The 21,040-nt window shown below is 41.4% G+C and overlaps 1 protein-coding gene across 3 annotated transcripts; it reads right to left on the bottom strand.

Annotated features, from left to right (window-relative positions):
• Positions 1-512: 512 nt before the first annotated feature.
• FAIM (Fas apoptotic inhibitory molecule) lies at positions 513-20,767 on the bottom strand. 3 transcript variants are annotated; one of them, XM_033947295.1, is made up of 7 exons: positions 20,476-20,767; positions 16,237-16,372; positions 14,209-14,416; positions 7,553-7,685; positions 5,694-5,922; positions 5,488-5,537; positions 513-1,086 (listed from the first exon to the last, which is right to left on the bottom strand). In XM_033947295.1, exons 4-7 carry the CDS (start codon positions 7,661-7,663, stop codon positions 931-933), a joined length of 546 nt encoding a protein of 181 aa, XP_033803186.1. In that variant the 5' UTR covers positions 7,664-7,685; positions 14,209-14,416; positions 16,237-16,372; positions 20,476-20,767; the 3' UTR covers positions 513-930. The 3 variants fall into 3 exon arrangements, with proteins under 3 accessions (XP_033803186.1, XP_033803185.1, XP_033803187.1); XM_033947294.1 differs by lacking the exon at positions 14,209-14,416 and having other exon boundaries at positions 20,476-20,763; XM_033947296.1 differs by lacking the exons at positions 14,209-14,416; positions 16,237-16,372 and having other exon boundaries at positions 20,476-20,765.
• Positions 20,768-21,040: the final 273 nt, after the last annotated feature.

Here is a 21,040-nt window from a genome sequence, read left to right as displayed (position 1 = left end):
AAATTTTAAATAAACTTGTAATGAGTAACCATTGTTGGGTAAGTTACTTTACAGAAGTAATATAAAACAGTCATTAGTTTTATTAGGATACAGAAATGTGTTATAGTTACTAGTCCAGATAAGTTACTGTGAAAAATAATGCATTACTTGAATCAGTAATCGATTATGTCCAGCTCTGTATATCTTCTCCTTGAGGAACCAGTTAAGGAGGATGTGGATTATTCTAAGATCATTTTCAACTTGGTCTAGGTTCTCTAATTGTTCCACAGATTAGACACCAGACTAAGGTTGACAACTGGATTAAGATCGCAGAACAGGGTTCATCCTGGGTTTCTCATGTTGCATGTAGAGACATGTAGGTCTGTTTTCCTTTAAGAAAAACAAGAGGGCAAGCTCCTGCATGCACTGGGGTAAACACAGGACTGGATCCAGTTGGCAACTTTATACTAGATATTTGGTTTAATATTGCTAAAAAGGAGGCTATAAGATGAAAAATCACAACCCAAAAAAAATTAAAGCCAAAAATAAAAGTATAATTTTTATTGGTAAAATATGAATTACTTTAGCATATATCTACAAAAAGTGATGTCTTAATTGAGTACCTCAAAGAGCAGAATCACCGACTTCCTTTATAGCAGACACTAATCTTTTCCTATAATAAAGTCCATTTGCAGGTGCACAGTTTTTGTGCATCCTTTTGGTATTTGCTTAATGTTTCTATATACATATTTATAGAAAATTTTACAGCATAAACCAGTCATACTGAAGACAGAAACTAAATATGGTCTTCTTAAAAAGAACTTAGTTTATAATGTACCGTAAAAGAAACCAAAAACTGAGGACAGACTAAATGTATCAGTTGCACACTTAAAAAGTTCCTTCATTACAACAGCAACTGAATATCCCTGATTTGTATTCCTATCAATCACATCAGCACACCTCCACAGCTTCTGGGATCTCCTTGTCATCCACAATGAGCGTATGAATTATTCCTTCTCGCCGCTTTCCACTGCTCACAGCTTTAATGCAACAATCATGGTCACCAATACTAAAGTGTGTTTCTGTGCCATCTTCTACAAATTCACCCTATAAAGGCAGCAAAAGAAACAACTGTACATTTTACTAAAATTTATAAACGTCTGATGTTTTGGCATTTAACATATTAATAAAAATCTTTTGCTCGTCAAATTACCCTGCTGTCTGTAACCACTATTAGCCGTGACTCCATCTTTGGCCTTCTCTCTTGCTTGCTTTTCTCATGGTCCTCTATATGTGTCTCAAACATGCTTCCGTGCTACTGGTAGGCAATTTCAAGCCAACGATAATTGCCAGTAACTAATTACTAAATGGCTTCATTCAAATAACATCCTTTTATTCACCATTTATTTCAATATACATTCATATTCTTATTCAATTCTTTTTTCCTTCTTCAAACAAGTCTCAGAAGCAGCAAAATAACAGGAATTCCATGTTTTGAGAATGTTAACGCCATGCTTTCAATCCTTAACCCTACTCTTCTCTCCTCCAACCCTGCCTGCTAACTAACCATTCCCCTTAACTACTACTACTATTAATTATTTCTATAGTGCTACCAGATGCAAGCAGCGCTGTACAGTCACAAAGAGTACGAAACAGTCCCTGCTCGAAAGAGCTTACAATCTAAACAGGCAAGACAGACAAACAAGATGTCATGGATACAGTTAAGGGGAACGGTTAACTGTATCCATGACATCCTGTTTGTCTGTCTTGCCTGTTTAGATAATAAGCTCTTTCGAGCAGGGACTGTCTTCTTCTTTGTGACTCAGTATAGTGCTGCGTGCATCTGGTAGCACTATAGAAATAATTCATAGTAGTAGTGTGAAGAGTTTAAGTCTTTGGGAAGCAGAGCTGAGATTGTGATATCATAATGCCTCATTCCACCAATAAGAGCCAACCTCCTCAGTGATGTCACAATGGCTTGACTGTCTTGTACTCCCCTCTGCCTTTCAACCCAGCCAGCAGATTAACTGTATCCATGACATCCTGTTTGTCTGTCTTGGCTGTTTAGATTGTAAGCTCTTCTGAGCAGGGACTATTTTCTTACTCTTTGTGACTCTGTGCAGCGCTGCGTGCGTCTGGTAGCGCTGTAGAAATAATTAGTAGTAGTTTTGAGAATGAGTAGCAAGATACAATGGTATACACCAAGCCCTGATGAAGACAGCGAAACATGCATGTCGGCAGTTTATTTTGGCAATGGTTATAGCACCAACATTAAAGATAAGTGCATTTGAAAGTATACTTACAAATATATGTTGGATTGAATATATTGCAGAATTTGCTGAAGTCATTAATGTTATGCAATACGAATCTATGAGGAAGCTTGCAGCTAATGAGTTTTATTGGGTAAAATGTTCCCGTTACTTTGCCGCTTCTGAGACTTGTTTGAAGAAGAAAAAAGAACTGAATAAGAATATGAATGTATATTGAAATAAATAGTGACTAAAAGGATGTTATTTGAATGAAGCCATTTAGTAAATAGTTACTGGCAATTATTGTTGGATTGTTCTATTTTTACTTTGCCGGTGTACAGTAAATTTGTGACCTATATTTAATTGGTAGGCAATTCCAGGCATCTCCAAATCTTGGTAAGGAAGTAGGTGCATTTTTTTTTTTTTTTTTAGCAAAGAAAGGTGCCTAGCTCCACCAACAATGTGTTATCAGCATGCAAGCAATCAGAAAAGGTGAACTGCTTGCTGGAGGAACTGGGAGACGCCTTGCTTGCCTTGATTCAACACCATCATTGGCACTCCTCTAGCCCTGGAACATTTACTTCAGCTACTCATACTGAAACTAGATTTGGGTATCATCAGTATGTGACCAATCAGCTCTCCTCTTGAAAAAGTGAGCTACTTTGCAGTGCATCAAGGTGAAGGGGTGTGGCAAAGGAGCACATCCTGCCCCTTTGTAAGCCTAAGGGGGGAATTCATCAAGGATGTTATGGCTTTAATTCACATTAATGGAATTAGAACATGCTAAATGCCAAAGCCCCATTGCGACGGATTCTCATATTGAAGTTTCTATTTTGCAGATTGATCAACACAGGCATTTGTTTGGTACCTTTTTGCAGTCTGTTTCATACCTTATGTACCATGGACCCCTGAGGAAGGTGTGTTGTCCGAAACACGGACCGTGACTGGTCCTTGGGTTGGTAATAAGGTCGTATATTTACTGCATTCTATTATTGGTATAATAAACATTGCCTGCATCCTGTACATAGCCTGCAATTTCTGTTTGGTTTTTCAAAGCCCCATATGGGTGACTAGCAATTAGCCATTAAAGCCATAACGCCCCTTGATGAATTCCTCCTCCTTTTTTCTGGGGGCGATCCGTGGCCAATTCCACCAGGCCCGATCGACTCACAACGCAAACAAGTGAACAAATTCAAATTAGGGCGATCGGAGGAACGCCCTCCCTCCGACCGCACGGATCGTGAGTTTGCGATCCAGACACATGTGCAGACCATCTGCTTTCCATGCAGATGGTCTGCGCATGCGTTTTGGATCCGGGTTTTTTTTATTGCTCGTTTGTTTGTTTTTTGTAGCGCCGACTCTCTTGCTCTCCCCTTCCAGCTGCTCTTGCCGCCTAGACTCTCCTGCTCTATGCCACCCTTCTCCGCAGTGCAGCCCTGCTTTAAAACCACGGGCTGCACTGCGGGGAAGGGCGGCATTTTTCCTCACAGACTCAGCAGGCTTGCTGCTTGAACTGGCCCCGACTCTCCTGCTCTCCCCACCCTGGCGGCAGCAGCTTCTTCCCTATCGCTGACTGTCAGCTGGTAATGCCCTGCTCTCTGCCCGCCCTGCTTCTGCCCAGAGTCGCCACCCTGCCCTCTGCCTAGAGTCTCCTGTCCTTCCCTGCAGTGCAAGCCTGTGGTTAAAACCATAGACTTGAAGTAAAAAAATAAATAAATAAATAAAATTTAAAAGCTCTGTAAGCATGCGCAGACCATCTACATGCACAGAAGATGGTCTGCACATGCATCGGGATCGCTGTTCAGCAATCCATGCGGTTGGTTGGGGGCATGATTCCGACTGCCCCCATTTGTGGTTCATAGTCTTAAGCGCGCAAGATAAATGCGCGCCGACAAAGGAGCACCGACTTCAGTGCGCCGCAGGAAAACCTCCTTTTAAAGGGCTCCGACAGGGGGGGGGAACCCCCCCTTTACTTAATAGTGATCACGCTGGTGTTGGGGGGGAGGTTTGGGGGGTTGTAACCCCACATTATACTGGAAACTTAAACTTTTCCCAATTTTTTAGGGAAAAAGTTAAGTTTTCAGTATAATGTGGGGGTTACACCCCCCACACCTCCCCCAACATGGCAGTGCGATCCCTATTAAGTAGAGTGGGGGGTTCCCCCCCACACACCCTCGTCGGAGCCCTTTAAAAGAAGGTTTTCTGGTGGCGCACTGAAGTCTTATGCTAAATTGTCAGCGCACGTTTGTCTCACGCGCTTTTGTCCCGTCACCCTATTTGCATGCGATCGCGTCGTGAATTGGGCAGCCGGCAACCTCATGGATTGGATCGCTAACGGATCAGATTGGATCCATGAGGTTAGTGAATTTAGCCCTAGGAGTTCATTCTAAATGTTGTACTTTGCCCTATCAAATATTAGGTCAATAATTCTAAATGGCATTTAGCAGGATTTTTAAAGTGATAAACAGCTAGACTGTTTGTTGGTAGAGAAATTTTTTAATATATCTCCAGGTTTTAAATATTTCCATGTCCCTAGGATTAGAAGGGGAGGGGGTGTGAAACAGCATGTTGCAACAAAAACACCTGGAAATGCCAGTAAGAATTGAAGGTTTGCTATTGAGATTTGGAGATTGCAAACAAAAAAAAAGTTATTCTGTAGTACTTCCTCCGCATCTCTGAAAGTATCTATGGAGGTTATGGAGTTAATAGAACACACATTGCTAGGTAAATCTGATTATGAAGAGTTCTTTTGGGTGATTTCAATTTGCATTTTGATAATTGTAGGAATACAAAGCTTGCTATGTTTTCTTCCACATTAGGGACTTTTTTTGGGGGGTGGGGGGGACTTATACAGTAGTGAAAAATGCTACTCATGAGCAATGCCATAATTTAGATTTTGATTCTTCTTCTTTCGAAGGGATGTATTACAAGGCAAAGTTACAGTTTAACAAGGTGAGACTGGTTCCATGGTTTGATAACTATGCTGTTATTTTTTGTAGGTAGTAAGGAGTTATTTGGTATATAGCATGAGATCTATGTGCATTGGGGAAATCCTGAAAACCCGACTGGATTGCGGCCCTCAAGAAGGGACTTTGAGATCCCTGGTATATAGCAAAAATCTCAGAATAGGGAACTGAAATTGAGAAAACAATTTAATCCACTTATTTAGGAAGAATTTTTGCTGCTTTAACTTGAATGCATTTCCTCTTTGAACCCTTTTAATATTACCAAATGAATTTTACCAAAAAGGATCACATACCGCTGTTTCCATGTTTCTACCATTGCACCATATGTCCATTGTGTCCTTCTCTGTAAACAAGAGAAAACAGGACAGAAAATGGATCCTGAGAATAATGGGTTTTATAGCTATTTTTTTTAAATTGCTAGTATTGGGCCAACTTTGCCCACACTCACAATAAAAGATCAGGCCTTGACTTAATACTGAAGAGAGTCTTCATATCTCACCCAATACAACTCTGCAGTCCACACCATCCAGATTTAGCAGCCAGGTGTTTGTGGTCTTTGACCTGTTTTCCAAGTACTTCTTGAGGCTCTTGCCATTGATTTCCAGAGTATACTCATATGCAAAGCCGCCGACTGCGTCAATGTTGATAGTTCCCTTGGTTTGGGCAGCACCAACAGTGAAGGTTTCTTTACCCACTAGCTTGAACATCCAATCTTTTCTTATTATCTCCTGTAGAGCACAGAAAGAAAACCAAAAACTATGTATGGCCCAGCAATCATGTCAAGTACCCATATGCATTTTAATTTAATGAATTAGATAGGCTGATCCAACCCTATTTTGTCCTATAAATGTCCTAATTAAACTGCTGGTTTTGCTACACTAATTGTGGACTTGAATTTGTCAAGACAGTTCCTGATGCACTAAATAGCAAAAGGTGTCTACCCAGCCTGATTATATTTAATTATTGTCTGGGCCCAGCCCTGCTACAACATTGCTGCTAGACCCCTTTGATCTTGTAACCCCTTTGATTCACTAACCTGCCCGATCGGGCCCGATCTGGGCAGGTCCGACAAATTCCCAACAAGTAAATATACAGTTGGGGGCGATCGGAGGAACGCTCCCATCTGCAGTTAAGCGATCCCCGCGCATGCGCAGACCATCTGTAGGCAGGAGAGGTAAGTGAATCAGGCTGGAGGGAAATTTGATAGCAAACCGACTGGTATACCGATTGTAGTTCTAAAACCAAGTCTTCCTGGTCCCCAATCCTCCTCCTCTGTCTCTTCTACCCAGCCAAGCAAATCTGCAAGATTGTGTTCTATCTCACGAACTGGCTCTTTAATATGGCCTTTGATCCCAGCAAATTCTGTTTTAAGATCTGCTGCTCAATGTTGTACACGAGCCTTTAAGACCTGGGCTATATCATCGGAGTTCTGCACGTGTGGCGAGGCTACTCTTATTCGAATCAGGCGCCACCATAGCAGAGGCGCCGCGCCCATGGCGCAGGCCGCTTCTCTCAGACTCTCGAGTGAGGCGCTTAGAATTATCGCCTTTCTTCTTCACAGGCTTAATCGGGCACCCAGGGAGATCGGGAATACCATCGATAAACATACTAAGAAGGATGCAATCGCTGCTTACAGGAGGAATACTGCAAAATTCATGGGCAGAGCTCACACTCTAGCCAGCCATTCAGCCTAATGACATCACCGGAAGTCTATTTTATATTTAATTAAATATTATTTGCATAGTGCTATCAAGGTTTAAAAGAAACCCACAACCCTGATCTGTAAGATTCAAGCCCTATCTGTCTCCCAGTATTCAATATAAGATTGGTTGACATGTCGTACCCTCCCTTAGACTGGACGAGTATTTAACTTGGGGGTTTTTTAAAAATTCTTTATTACTAACCAAAAGTGCAACACAATATTCACATCAGTAATAATAAATAAGCACTTAAATACAAATCAGTATTAGTACAACAATATATGCCCTCCCCCCCACAATTACCTTAAAGATCACCCTAAAGATACATCCCCACCCATTCACCCCGGATGTGTCTGAATTACACCAGTAAAAGAAAGCTAAACGAACTATAACAATTGTACAAAAGATGTTAATGGACCTCAAACTAAGTAAAATATCTTAGAATGCCCTAAAATATCGGCATTCATCTTTTCATACCTGTAGCTTAAACACAAGCTCGCCCACCAAAAGGAAAAATTAAGACGATCACAGATTTTCCAATTTCGAGATATCATCTGTATGGCTACCCCAGTCATAATCAGAAAAAGCCGGCATTTATAACGATCCATGGGGGGCTTAACATACAGTAGTACTTAACTTGTTAATGCAGAATTCTTACCTTCCCATCCACATAAACAATACGTTTCCCTGATGTAGTTCCATGTTCAAATTCAATCTTGTGCACCCCGTCGCTTAATGCAACCTCCCAGACTGCCACCAAGTCTGCCATCCTCTGCAGGTGATTGAGCTTTCTGAGGAAAGAAATAAAAAGCAGCCTGAAATAAATACTAGAAAATAAGTATTAATGTAAGAAAATATAAATACGAGAATGGTTTGATAGACCATTAAAAAATACAAGTTAAATATTTTTTAAAATTTGATAAAACCTATTTTTCTGACAGAATGGTAAAACCAGACACTTACTGGACTCACTCGCTGTGCAGCCCTGGATGAAGGGGCCTTAAGTAATTTGGGCCATTCAAAGCCCTAGGCTCCGCCCTATCCTAGGATGTACCAGGGAGAGGAAGGCCCACCATTTTGAAGAGGTGGGCCTGCTGACCAGAGGGAGCCATCGTAAACAAAGTAAGGGGAGGGGGAGTTGTGTGGCGGCGGGAGTAAACATCTCACCCACTGCTGGGGGTGTCGGGGGGGGGGGAGGCTGGAGAGAGTGGGGGCATATCTCCCACTGCCAATATTCGATTTGGTTTTTTTTTTAAATTTGTGTATTTATTCTGCGCATGTGCTGCCACACCACCTCCCCCTCTGCAGCAGGAGAGATGCCCACTCTCTCACACTGCATCACAACACCCCCTTTTGCCTCTGACCCCTCTCCCCCGTACCTTTAATTAGATGGCTGCTTAGCAGTAGAAGAGAGTGGACATCTCTCCCGCTGCGGGGGTGGGGGGTTCGTTTGGTATTGGGAGAGAGTGGGCATCTATCCTGCTGCAGGAGGGGGGTTGTTGGTTGGCAGTGGGAGAGATTGAACATCTCAACCGCTGTTGTGGGTTTTTTTTTTTTGTTTTTTCTATGCCCATCAATATCATCAGTGAAAGGTCTGCCTGGTTTACTTTTTTTTTCATTTTTTTCCAATAGCACAGATATTTTGCGTGTATTTCACATGCAAAATATCTGTCCCATAAAAGAAAAGAAAAGAAAAAAATAGTCCCCTTTCGCTGCTGATGGCCCTTTCCAAAGACCCCTGACAAATGCATCCCATACCCGAACCTATAACGGCCCACCCCCGTGGCAAAATGTCAGGAGGGATGCCCACTCCCTCCTGCCATCCCAACTCACCCCCCAACTCAACCCCCCATGCAAAATGGCAGGAGGGATGCCTACTCCCTCTTGCCACTGGAGCCCCCCCAACACTCCCTCCCCTGTACCTTTAGTTGGGGGAGGAGGGTTGCTTAGTACTGCTCCATGGCTACATTGACAATTCAGGGCCTTAGGCCCCTTTCCAGTGCATCATGTGATGCATGGGGAGGAGCCTAATGCCCTTAATGGCTCAAACGCCTCAGGCCCCTCCCAAGGGGAGAGGACTGAGGCGTCTGAGCCAATCAGAGACTTCTTTAGGCTCCCTCAGTATCTCGGCTATAAGGAGGAGCTTAAGGAAGTCCCCGATTGGCTCCCTCTGTATCCCGGGGTGCTCAGTCAGTCCCTCCCACTCCTTCACTGGCCACCGTCTGCAATGCAGGCCTTAATACACACAAAATATCTGTGCCATAAAAAAAAAAATCCCAACCTGAGGCGCCTCAGCTAATCAGAGCCTTAGGCCCCACCCCCTGCGTCACATTATGCACCGGGGTATGGCCTAAGGCCTCAGACTCATTGAGGGAAGCATTGGAGCAGGAGGGATTGAGCACCCCTGCTGTTCCGTTAAAGGTACAGAGAGGGGGTGTCCGAGGGGGGGGCATCAGGGAGTTGGAATCCCTCCTGCCGTTACGTTAGATTTTGGGTGGGACCAATGACAGGAGGGAGTGGGAACCCTCCTGCCATAATTTTTTTAAACATGGCTGTGGGGCAAATTTTTGGGGGGGGTTCGAGGCACTTGTTGGGAGGGGGGGTTAATTTTTTTTTAAATCGGGCAGATATTTTGTGTGTTTTACATGCAAAATATCAGCCTGATTAAAAAAATAATAATTTAAAAAGCCAGCAGAAGCCCTGACAGTAGTGATCGGACACGATCGGGTAGGTTAGTGAATCTAGCCCATAGTAAGCAAAGCAGTCTCTAATCCCATTAGCAGCTAGGAAATTAAAAAAAGCAGTGACCAAACAACAATAAGATATGAAAATTTAATTAACTAAAGTTGAATGTCTGCTTTTTTTTTTTTTTACTAACCCCCTCCTTTACAAAAGCATAGTGCGGTTTTTAGTGCTGGCTGTGGAGGCAACAGTTCTGTCGCTCCTATGGAATCTCCACGGCTGGTGCTAAAAATCACGCTACATTTTAGTAAGAGGAGGGTTAAATTCTCTCCCATATATTTTTCAACTGCAGTGTACACTTCTTACTAACAATACCCTCTGAGTTGATCACTTCAATTCTGTCTAATTGAAAGGAATTATAATACTTTAGAGGAGACATCAGAGGGACCTGTGTGAATTCTGCAGGCACTGAAGGGATGCCCTAGGGCGGCTTTTCCGATGTCGGATGGAGGCTCTAATTCCAGTTTTAAGAGGCTGCCCATACCGTGGAATACAGCCATGGAAGTCTGCCCTTTGGCCCAAAGCGGCAGGTCCCGCCCCTTCCGAGCATGGAACTTGGAGCGTGGCATTCTGCTCTGCTCACTGGAGCAGCATATAGGAGGGAGGAAGAAACCTGGGGCAGTTACAATGGTAAAGGGCCTTTTGGATGTACATCTGCTGGGATCTTCTTTTCTAGTGAGTACCCTTCCTTCCTTGGAGGCTTCCCTTCCATCTAGGAGGTAGGGGGATGGGACACAATCCCCACTCCTGCAAACTGTAGCATCTAATGAGGTGTATAATACTTTCAATGAGATGAGTGGCCTTGTTGATAAGACGGCTCTTGGTAACATTCTTACATCAGCTTCTTCATCTCAAGACTCTGTAAAGTCTACTACCAGGAAGATACCAGAGAAAATTTATTTTCAATATACAGTATAGCACACTCTTGTGCTTCCCCCTTGCATGCTATTTTTTGAAGGGTGTTTATGATGCAATTATAAAGATTGATAAAAATTGAAGGAGAATTTAGTCTAATTTAGTAAGTTTACAGAGGAAGTTGTGAAAACGCTTACTGAACATAATAATAGATTGCTTAAAGTTGAAAAAGATTTAGAGAAAATTACTAACAATGTAGCTTTATGGCAGAATGCTGCAGATCAAAAGATCGTTTGACGATACATTTCCAGATCAAGGATTTAGAGAATATTAATAGCGCATATAATTTACGTTTGCTTAATTTTCCAATGACTCGTTTTGCAGATTAACACTGATCAGTTTAATATAAGCAAGTGCAAAGTGATGCATGAAGGAAAGAGGAATCCGAACTATAACTACGTGATGCTGGGTTCTATGTTAGGAGTCATTGCCCAGGAAAAGGATCTAGGTGTCATCATTGAGGACATGTTGAAACCCTCAGTTCAATGTGTGGTGGCTAAGAAAGCAAATAAAGTGTTAGGAATTACCAAGAAAAGAATGGAAAACAAAGATGAAAATGTTATAATGCCCTTGTATCGCTCTATGGTATAACTGTACCTCAAATACTGTGTGTTGTTCTGGTCGCCATACCTCAAGATGAAAATGCTATTACACCCTTGTATCGCCCCATAGATAAAAAAAAAAACCTTCTGCTTGGATAATGCCCTTTTATCGCTCTATAGATTAAAAAAAAAAACAAAACCCAAAACTTCTGCTTGGATAATGCCCTTGTATCGCTCTATAGATAAAAAACAACAATAAAACTTCTGCTTGGATAATGCCCTTGTATCGCTCTATAGATAAACCCCCCCCCCCCCAAAGCTTCTGCTTGGATAATGCCCTTGTATCGCTCCATAGATTTAAAAAACAAAAAACAAACCCTTCTGCTTGGATAATGCCCTTGTATCGCTCCATAGATTTTTAAAAAAAAAAAACCCTTCTGCTTGGATAATGCCCTTGTATCGCTCCATAGATTTAAAAAAAAAACCCTTCTGCTTGGATAATGCCCTTGTATCCTCCATAGATAAAAACTTTTGCTTCTTTACGACTCATTGGCAAGGTTTTATCCACGTTCGTTATTTATCTCTTATATCATTGAGTGAATACTGACCTGAACCCCTGAAGAAGGCTTTTTGCCGAAACATGGATATTACATCATACGTCAGTCATTCATGAAGTGGAGATCATTTTATTTTTGACTTGTCTTAAAAAACGCCTTGTCAAGATCATAGCATTCCACAGTCCTTTCTTCTTTTGTGTCTGGACTTCCGTTCCCTAACTGTGGAATACTTGGGCCCGTTCTTTGTTTGTTAGTAGGATAAGTAGCATAAAATCTGTTTACTACTTGGGATCTAGTTAGATACTTGGGATCTGGGTTGGCCACTGTTGAAAACAGGATACTGGGCTTGATGGACCTTCGGTCTGTCCTAGTATAGCAATTCTTATGTTATCTTAAAAGTGCTTATTTATTTATCTATGGGGAAAGCAGATCAATCAGGAAGGATAAACTGATGTTGTAAGTTTTCTGGACGGTTTAGATCTGTCAAAATTTCTAGAGACTTCACAGGAGACTATAACAAAAAGAGCTAATCTGTTGATTGTACTTGGTTCAGCTGAAATAAAATTAGTTTTATTGAAGACTGATCTTTTCTATGGTCAAATGAGAATGGTGTTCCTCAAAGTGGCTAGAGCAACTCAACTTTGTTGAAAAGCTCTCCTTGTATTTTGGCTTTATATGCCTACTCACATATGAGGATCATTCCTATTACATTCCCTTTTCTCTTTATTTTTAGAACCTACATATCTTGTGATATTTAAGATAACTTAGATTTTTTGAGATAAATTCAGTTTAATTAGAGATTAAAAATTCTTCATTGTGGTAGAGAACTGGAATGCTCTTACGGAATCTGTTATAGGGGAAAACACCCTCCAGGGATTCAAGACAAGTTTGGACAAGTTCCTGCTGAACCAGAACAAACGCAAGTAGGGCTGGTCTCGGTTAGGCCACTGGTCTTTGACCTGGGGGCTGCTGCGTGAGCAGACTGCTGGGCACGATGGACCACTGGTCTCACCCAGCAGCGGCAAATTCTTATGTTCTTTTATGTTTTTTGGTATAGTTTCATTTCTAGTCTACCCCATTTGTGGGTTAGACACTTGCAATTTCTTATTATTAAATTTTTTTCTTTGATACTGTTGTTAGTATTAGTATCATTATGTTAGATGCAACATTTTGAAAATTTTCAATACAAAAATGTAATATTTTTAAAGCAATAGGACCAGTATAACTATTTTCAGATGGTTTTGAAATCAATTATTCAATTGGAGCTTGATTTAGGACTTTGATGCCTATATGCAAGACCAGACAAAGGTACCCTGACAATTCAAATGAAGCAGAATCAGGCAAATCTGTTTAGCCCAGCTATTTAGCATCCTCAAAATGTGGCACCCTAGGTAGCTGACTGTGCCTAAATCCAGCTCTATCTTTAATACATACTCAAGATCTCGCACTGCTGAATATTAATGTAACCAAATCAAACTCCCTTCTACAATCAGAAAGGCTACATCTAACACCACAAATGTGATCTGTGTTACTAAAATGCCTTAGTCTTGACTCTTCTGATGGCCTGGTAAAATGCTTCTATGTTGCAGGGATATCATATGTCCTATTAACAATATAATGCATAATATTGGAGTAGATAATGTAAATGGCTTCACCATTTGGAAAGGCATGAGAGGAAATCAGGTTCTGAAGTCAGAGGAGTATAAGAGCCCAGATTTGAGAGGTTCAGGTGAAATACAGCAGAATTAGAAGCCAGTTTTCTGCAGCTGACTTTACCTAGGAAATTGCTTAGTTATCCAGATAAAATCTTTTGAAAACTGCCTTTCTATAACTCAGAATTCCATTAGTTACTTATCTGTTAGTATGTAATACTGCCCTTGTAGCACTGGCAACCCTAAGCATGTCAATATTATAAACATGCTAGACTATTATAACATCTAGTTTGTAATCAGTTTCAGAACACATGCCCATTAGTCTCTCCTGAGCATGCCTTAAACCAGTGGTCTCAAACTTGCGGCTCACCGGGTACTATTTTGAGGCCTGCGGTATGTTTATCATAACCACAAAAATAAAATACAACAGTTTCTTGATCATATGTCTCTTTAGCTATAAATTACAATATTATTATTAAGACTTAGCCAAAAGGAAAGAGTTATAAATTATAGAGTTTTACCTCATCCAAAATTGTCATTTCTTTAATAAGACATTAACTTTTTTTTTCTGAGGCCCTCCAAGTACCTACAAAATGTGGCCCTGCAAAGGGTTTGAGTTTGAGACCACTGCCTTAAACCAATAGTTTAAAATTACTTATGAAGCCTACCTTATACTTGAGATGACCATCTTAGAATTATTTTGGAACCATGGAAGCATGTGGAGTGGCTTAGTGAAATAGTAGACTAGAGGGTCAGGGGGAGGGGGCCTGGGAGTGAGGGGTAACTAAATTGGAGAGGGAAGGGGAAGGGAGAGTAGGTTCCATTACTAGTTTAAGATACAAATTAGCTTTGAAAAAATAAAAAGTAAGAAAACCAATGTTCTAGTGACATCACAAACTACTCAACATTTATTCCTGTGGTTCTATTATGATGTCAGGGCTGTTTGTGGTACATTAAGGCTGTGTGTCTTCAAGCACTGGGAAGGAATCTGGATTTATATTAAGCCTTTCATCCAAAGGTGATTTGAGTGCTTGTACCATAATGCTTGTGTGACCCAAGGTAAGTCATTTACTCAGGTTTCATAATCCAGAACTTGCTAAAAGTTTGTTTCCCCCTGCAAAAAAAAAAATGGTGACTTGGTACTAAACTCTATGCCTACATCATGAATCCTCATTTCAGATATTCTAAAGGAATACAAGCAAAAGATTGACCCTTAATCCCACGGAAAATGCAAATCCAGCGAAAACGAAAACTCTGTGGAGAGGGTGATGTTCAAGATGCAGGCTTTATTTAAGAAGATACAATTTGATAATCCACATAAAATATATCTAGGACCCAAACCGTTGGGAACTGTGGACCCAACACGGTCCGTGTTTCGACAATGCTGTCATCCACGCACAGTTACGATTCAGTATTGTTTTCAGTTTTTAATCCACGTGTTCTCACATCAGGACTTTTAGGGACCCCTGAGGAAGACAGCATTGTTGGATCCACAGTTCTTAACAGTTTGGGTGCTAGACATATTTTATGTGGATTATGAAATTGTATACAGTCAAACCTCGGTTTGTGAGTGTTTTGCAAGACGAGCCAAACACTCCAGCAAACTGTGACTCGCAAACCGAGTGTTGCCTCAGTAAACGAGCACTTTTGCGACGCCCGTGAGCCTCGGACGGTTGGTGTCTACTCTTCCTTTCTGTCTGCAGCAACTCCAGGGCACAGAAGGCAAAGGCTGCATACGCGGAGACACCGGCACCATATCCGCCGTCAATTCAAACATCGCCGGAGTCTGAGAATGCCAGGGCAATTGCGCGGATGCCCGTCCTCTTGCGCATTCGTCTATTCGGCTGCTTCCCGCCCAACTGCGGGGCACCAGCAACAGAAACCGAGCTCGGGGCCGCTGCTGTTTCACCATACAGGCAATCCTCTGCTCAACTCACTTTCCCGAACTCAGGCGGGCGTTGAGTTGCTAAAAAGGTGACTGCTGACTAGAAAGGACCCTGCTGGAGGACCTGTGGCTGTTAGAGGCGGAAACGATGGCAGCCGGCTAGTGGGTGACGCTTGATGTAGGACTTCGCAGGTGACAGTGGTGCTCCCGAAGCTGGAGGAGCTGGAAGTGAAGGAGGTGAGCCAGGCGATGAGGGAGGTAGAATAGTCGGTCTTCTCGTTTGTTCCGGCTCCTTTTGGCTTGGCTAAGGAATTGGGTTTAATGTCCTCTGCAGCTCCTTGTGACTCTGGGCAAAGTCACTTAACCCTCCCTCTTCTGCGTCTACTTACTACCGGTACGAGTTTTGGGGATGTGGAACAAATCGTCCGAGCTTCCATTGTTTGCTATGGGTAAATGTGCTTTGATATACGAGTACCTTGGATTATGAGCATGCTTCTGAGATGAATTATGCTCGCAAACCAAGGTACAGCCTGCATCTTGAACATCACCATCTCCACAGATATTCTAAAGCAGTGGTGTCAAAGTCCCTCCTTGAGGGCCGCAATCCAGTCGGGTTTTCAGGATTTCCCCAATGAATATGCATGAGATCTATTAGCATACAATGAAAGCAGTACATGCAAATAGATCTCATGCATATTCATTGGGGAAATGCTGAAAACCCGACTGGATTACAGCCCTCGAGGAGGGACTTTGACACCCCTGGTCTAAAGGAAACATTATAATATTTATGTCTATCTCATTGATAGTGCTTTACAACCAATTGGTAGTACATATGTAATAACACAGAGCTATAGATGGCAGAGATCACAGTAACTTAAATCTGCTTGTCTGTGTTGCCATTCGTAATGCTCCAGCTTCATTATTCATTTGTAATATTCTTTGATGGTAATAAGGTGGATCCTTTGTCGGAATACCTTCAGGCATTAGAACAGAAGATATTGTACCTTTCATTTTCGCTAACATTATTTGCATAGCCATGAGCTACCTACCTTCCTTGTAGTGATTTTAGGTTCCTGAGTGGGACCTTATTACATGCAAAAGTGCTTCAGCAGCGAATGAAGGGTTTGCTTCAGATTCTAATTCCAGTTGACAATTTGGTTACTACAGAGATCGTCACAGCAATTGCTACAATTTAGAAAAGAAAAAGAGAGAACCTATGGTTTACTCTTCTCTGAAACCTGGTTTCTCTTTCTGAACCAAGGGCAATAAATCATACCCCCAACTTTTTGTCGTTGTTGTTTAGCTTTCTTTAAAACAACTTTTAGATATAGTAATAAAATAACTGTATGTTACATAATGTCTGAAACAATTTACTTACCATTTACCCTATTCATATTGTTGTATATAATATGTAAACACAGCAGGGAATAATTTGCAATTTAAAGAAGCATTTTATTCTGGAACAAGAAGTCAGTTTGGCATCTGTGCTCAAAGGGCCATATTCTATAAATAATGCCCAGATTGTAGGAGGCTTAGGTGTCCTACCACTGTCTAACCAGTTAATCGGGATGCACGTTTAAAAATAAACCCCAAAAACCCCCAAAACCAAAACACCCCGAATATTAGAATGTAAGCTCGTCTGAGCTGCATATGTCTTTCAGCGCTACAGAAATGATAAATAGTAAGAGTAGTAGTAGTAGTTTCCCCAATGAATTAAAAATGGATGATGCATTTCATTGGTCTGATAAAATGCATTGTTTCAGAAAATCCAAAGACTCATCTACAATCCCCTTATGGGAACTCCCCCCTGTATATCATCCACACCAGGGGTGTCAAAGTCCCTCCTTGAGGGCCACAATCCAGTCGGGTTTTCAGGATTTCCCCAATAAATATGCATAAGATCTATTTGCATGCACTGCTTTCATTGTATGCTAATAGATTGCATGCATATTCATTGGGGAAATCCTGAAAACCTGACTGGATTGTGGCCCTCGAGGAGGAACTTTGACAACCCTGATCCACACTGTCTGTAAAAGATACCCAATCCTAATAGAAGTCTACAGAGTGATGTTATATAGATTTTGAAAAGTATAGGGGAACGGGCTGACCCTTGGAGAGAGTGTGGCGCAGTGGTTAAAGCTGCAGCCTCAGCACCCTGAGGTTGTGGGTTCAAATCCACGCTGCTCCTTGTGACCCTGGGCAAGTCACTTAATCCCCCCATTGCCCCAGGTACGTTAGATAGATTGTGAGCCCATTGGGACAGAGAGAGAAAACTGCTTGAGCACCTGAATAAATGCATGTAAACCGTTCTGAGTTCCCCTGGGAGAATGGTATAGAATATTTAATAAATAAACCTAAGCCCATTCAGACATCCTGCACTAGTTCAGCCTTAAACATTTAAACCACTCAGGCCCTTTCCCACCTATACCTACTTCTATTAATAAACAATGTAACAATAAAGGATAGTATATTGTATCAAAAGCAACTGTTATATCCACTGTAACTATTTAAAAAAATAAAATAAAATCTATTCCTTTGTTAAAAAGCTGACTCTCATACTATCACATACTAAAATCAACAATCTGTTGAAAATTTAGGATGAAAACCAAATTGACAATTGCCTACAACATGGTACTGTATTTCAAAAAAAAAAAAAAAAAAAAAAAAAATCCTGTAACTGGAATAAAATAACCTTTTCACAAATTTTTTTGCCAGAGAAAGCTAATAATTCCCCTGTCTCTGAGCTTGATAAATGTTCAATTTTAATAAAGGCTTCATTATTGTACTTTTAAACAAATCTGGATATGAAAATGAATAAACAGTACTGATGCTTGATTAGCTATATGCCAGGAGGATGTCTGCCTTTATCTCTGGATTTGTGGTTAAAAATCCCGGTTACTAAGGTGTTCCACAAAGCTGGACAGCAGGTGAAGGCTTTCTCTGTATTGCCATGAGAATTGTGGACTTTCCCAATGGAAGGTGCGAATAACTTCTTATTATTCATTTTAAAAAAAGAAGGAGAAATAAGTGAATACTGCCTTGGGTAAATCTCTTCATAAATAAATAAAATTAATAGAAATAACTGCTCTGTTTGAACTTCTTGTTGATGCTCATGTGCGATTCTTTACCTCTCGAAGAAGTCATGATTTGATTGGTTCAGACAGCACATCTCCTGTCACTTGTGCAACATCTTAGTTAATATAGACCAGTCTGTTCAGATTGTGAAGCAATTATGATTTTTCTACAAAGATGGCTGTTTCCAGAGGATTTGTATAACCAATTAGAAAAAAATGACAGTAACAGTTTTAATTGATCTAATAAGAGCACAAGAGTTGCCATATTGGAACAGGCTGAAAGTCCATCAAACCCAGTAACCTGTTTCCAACCCACGACACAAGTACCTGGCAAGATCCCAAAAGGTAAAACAGATTTTATAGTGCTTATCCTGGGAATAAGCAGTGGATTTCTCTAAGCCAGCTCAATTCTGGCTTATGAACTTTTGTTTAAGGAAATTATCCAAACCTCTTTTAAGCCCTGCTAAACTAACTGCTTTCACCACATTCCCCAGCAACAAATTCCAGAATTGATGAACTATTTTCTCTGGTTCGTTTTAAATCTATTACTTAGCAACTTCATTGCATGCCTCCCCTACTTTTAAAAAGAGTAAGCAAGCAATTCACATCTACCCTTTCCACTCCACTCAGTATTTTATAGAACTCTATCATATCTCCTCTCAGCTGTCTCTTCTCCGAGCTGAAGAGCTCTAGCCGCTTTAGCTTTTCCTCATAAGTCATCCCATCCCTTTAACCCTTTCAGGACCATAAGGATCGTAGGCCAATTTTTGTGGTTTTGACGACATTTTTATGGTAAAAAGGGCTTGCAGATGCCAAAAAATTGATTTTTTTTGTGAAATATCATTATTATTTTTTTTTTTAAATCACACTTCTGGCTTATGGACAGTGTGGCAAGTGAATCTTCTCGTCAATCTGGCAACGACGCTAATGAATGAATGTCGGAACCAGTTTGTTTACATAAAGGCAGTATCATATGGAATCCGTACATATCAAATTTAGAACTGTAGACTATCCCAATCAAAATTTATAGGATTTTAAAGTTATGGGACAAATATGTCCCTTGGTCCTGAAAGGGTTAATCATTTTCATTACGCTTCTCTGTACCTTTTCTAATTCTTTTTTGAGATACAGCGACCAGAATTGCATACTGTAGTCAAGGTGCGGTTCTACCACAGAAAGATACAAAGGCATTATCACATTTTCATCTTCATTTTCAATTCTTTCCCTGATAATTCCTAACATTCTATTTGCTTTCTTAGCCACCGCCACACACTGAACTGAGGGTGTCAACGTAACCACAATGATGACACCTAGATTCTTTTCCTGGGTGGTGAGACTCCTAACGTGGTTCCATGTTGTGCTGTTTGTCTGTGTTATTAAATTGTAAGAACTACTACTACTATTAATTATTTCTATAGCACTACCAGACGCACGCAGCACTGCACAGAGTCACAAAGAGTAAGAAAACAGTCCCTGCTCGAAAGAGCTTACAATCTAAGCAGGCAAGACAGACAAACAGGATGCCATGGATACAGTTTAGGGCAGGGATCTCAAAGTCCCTCCTTTAGGGCCGCAATCCAGTCAGGTTTTCAGGATTTCCCCAATGAATATGCATTGAAAGCAGTGCATGCACATAGATCTATCTCATGCATATTCATTGGGGAAATCTTGAAAACCCAACTGGATAGCGGCCCCCAAGGAGGGACTTTGAGATCCCTGGTTTAGGGGAATGGATAAGCAGCAGGCTGAGTTGGAGGGCAGAGGAGTAGGGTTAAGGATTGAAGGCTGTATCAAAAAGATGGGTTTTCAGTCTGCTTTTAAACAAGGGAAGGGGCTTGACGGACAAACTCAGGTAATTTATTCCAGGCAGAGGAGGCAGCTAGATGAAAGGACTGTACTGTTTAATGTACAGCGCTACAGAAAGATAAGTAGAAGTAGTATGTTTTCAGAGAAGTATCAAGTTCAAGTTTATTACAGATTTGATTGATCGCTTATTCAAAATTCTAAGTGGTGTAGACATAAAAAAAAAATTACAAATTTTTAGGGAACAACAAAATAAACGACAAAAACTAAATCTTACAAAACATATTAAAGACTAACCTTACAAACATCTTAAAACAAAGGGAAAGTATGACTTTTTCAGAGGAGTGTCCAGATGTCTTTCTAAGATGTGAGAAGTCTGGCTGGGGTTTCCTCTCCCTGCCCCCCACCTACCTCGGTTCTTGCAGCGTGTGTTGTATTTGGGGCAGGCATTCACTGTTCCACCAGGGCTGCTCTATCAGTTGCTGTGTGAAAATCAAGCCGCATTCTGGCGCTGCAACAGCTTCTCGCCGAGCTGGTGAGACATAAGAGCGGCCGCTTAATGTGAAACGACAGCTACATCTGCTGCTGTTGACAAGAAGCCACGCGGCCCTTCCCCCTTTTTTCTGCTGGCGTCCAACATCCAGTTCCCACGGCTACCGGGGAAGAAGGTGGAGCGAATGCAAGCGCCCTACGGCGCAGACGCAAACAGAACTTCACTGTCCCACCCGCTTCCGGTTTCGCGGTCGTTGCGGCGGGGCGCCCAAATGAGCTCATTTTGAAAGCCGGCCATAGGGAGATTTTTGGCTTTGGCCAGTTGCGATTTGGGGGTAGGCCGGGGGTTACTTTCTTGCAGTGCGTGCGGGTTTTTTTTTTTGGGGAGAGGATGGTATTCACTATCAATGGCTGAACATTCCAAGCCTCAGTCTGGTGCTCCGACTGCCTCTCTTTGACTCCAAACGTCATTGAGGTGCTCCAA

This window comes from Geotrypetes seraphini, chromosome 5, assembly GCF_902459505.1.
Source record: "Geotrypetes seraphini chromosome 5, aGeoSer1.1, whole genome shotgun sequence".
Classification (NCBI taxonomy): domain Eukaryota; kingdom Metazoa; phylum Chordata; class Amphibia; order Gymnophiona; family Dermophiidae; genus Geotrypetes; species Geotrypetes seraphini.
The sequence above is the reverse complement of the archived record's forward strand: the minus strand, read 5'-3'. Positions and strand labels throughout refer to the sequence as shown.

Excerpts from the sequence above, each read along its gene's own strand:
- FAIM (XM_033947295.1), bottom strand. The coding sequence starts at position 7,663 with ATGGCAGACTTGGTGGCAGTCTGGGAGGTTGCATTAAGCGACGGGGTG. Across the intron at positions 5,923-7,552 it reads TTGTTTATGTGGATGGGAAG|GAGATAATAAGAAAAGATTG; the intron begins GTAAGAATTCTG and ends TGTGCTCTACAG. Across the intron at positions 1,087-5,487 it reads GTAGAAACATGGAAACAGCG|GGTGAATTTGTAGAAGATGG; the intron begins GTATGTGATCCT and ends CTGCCTTTATAG.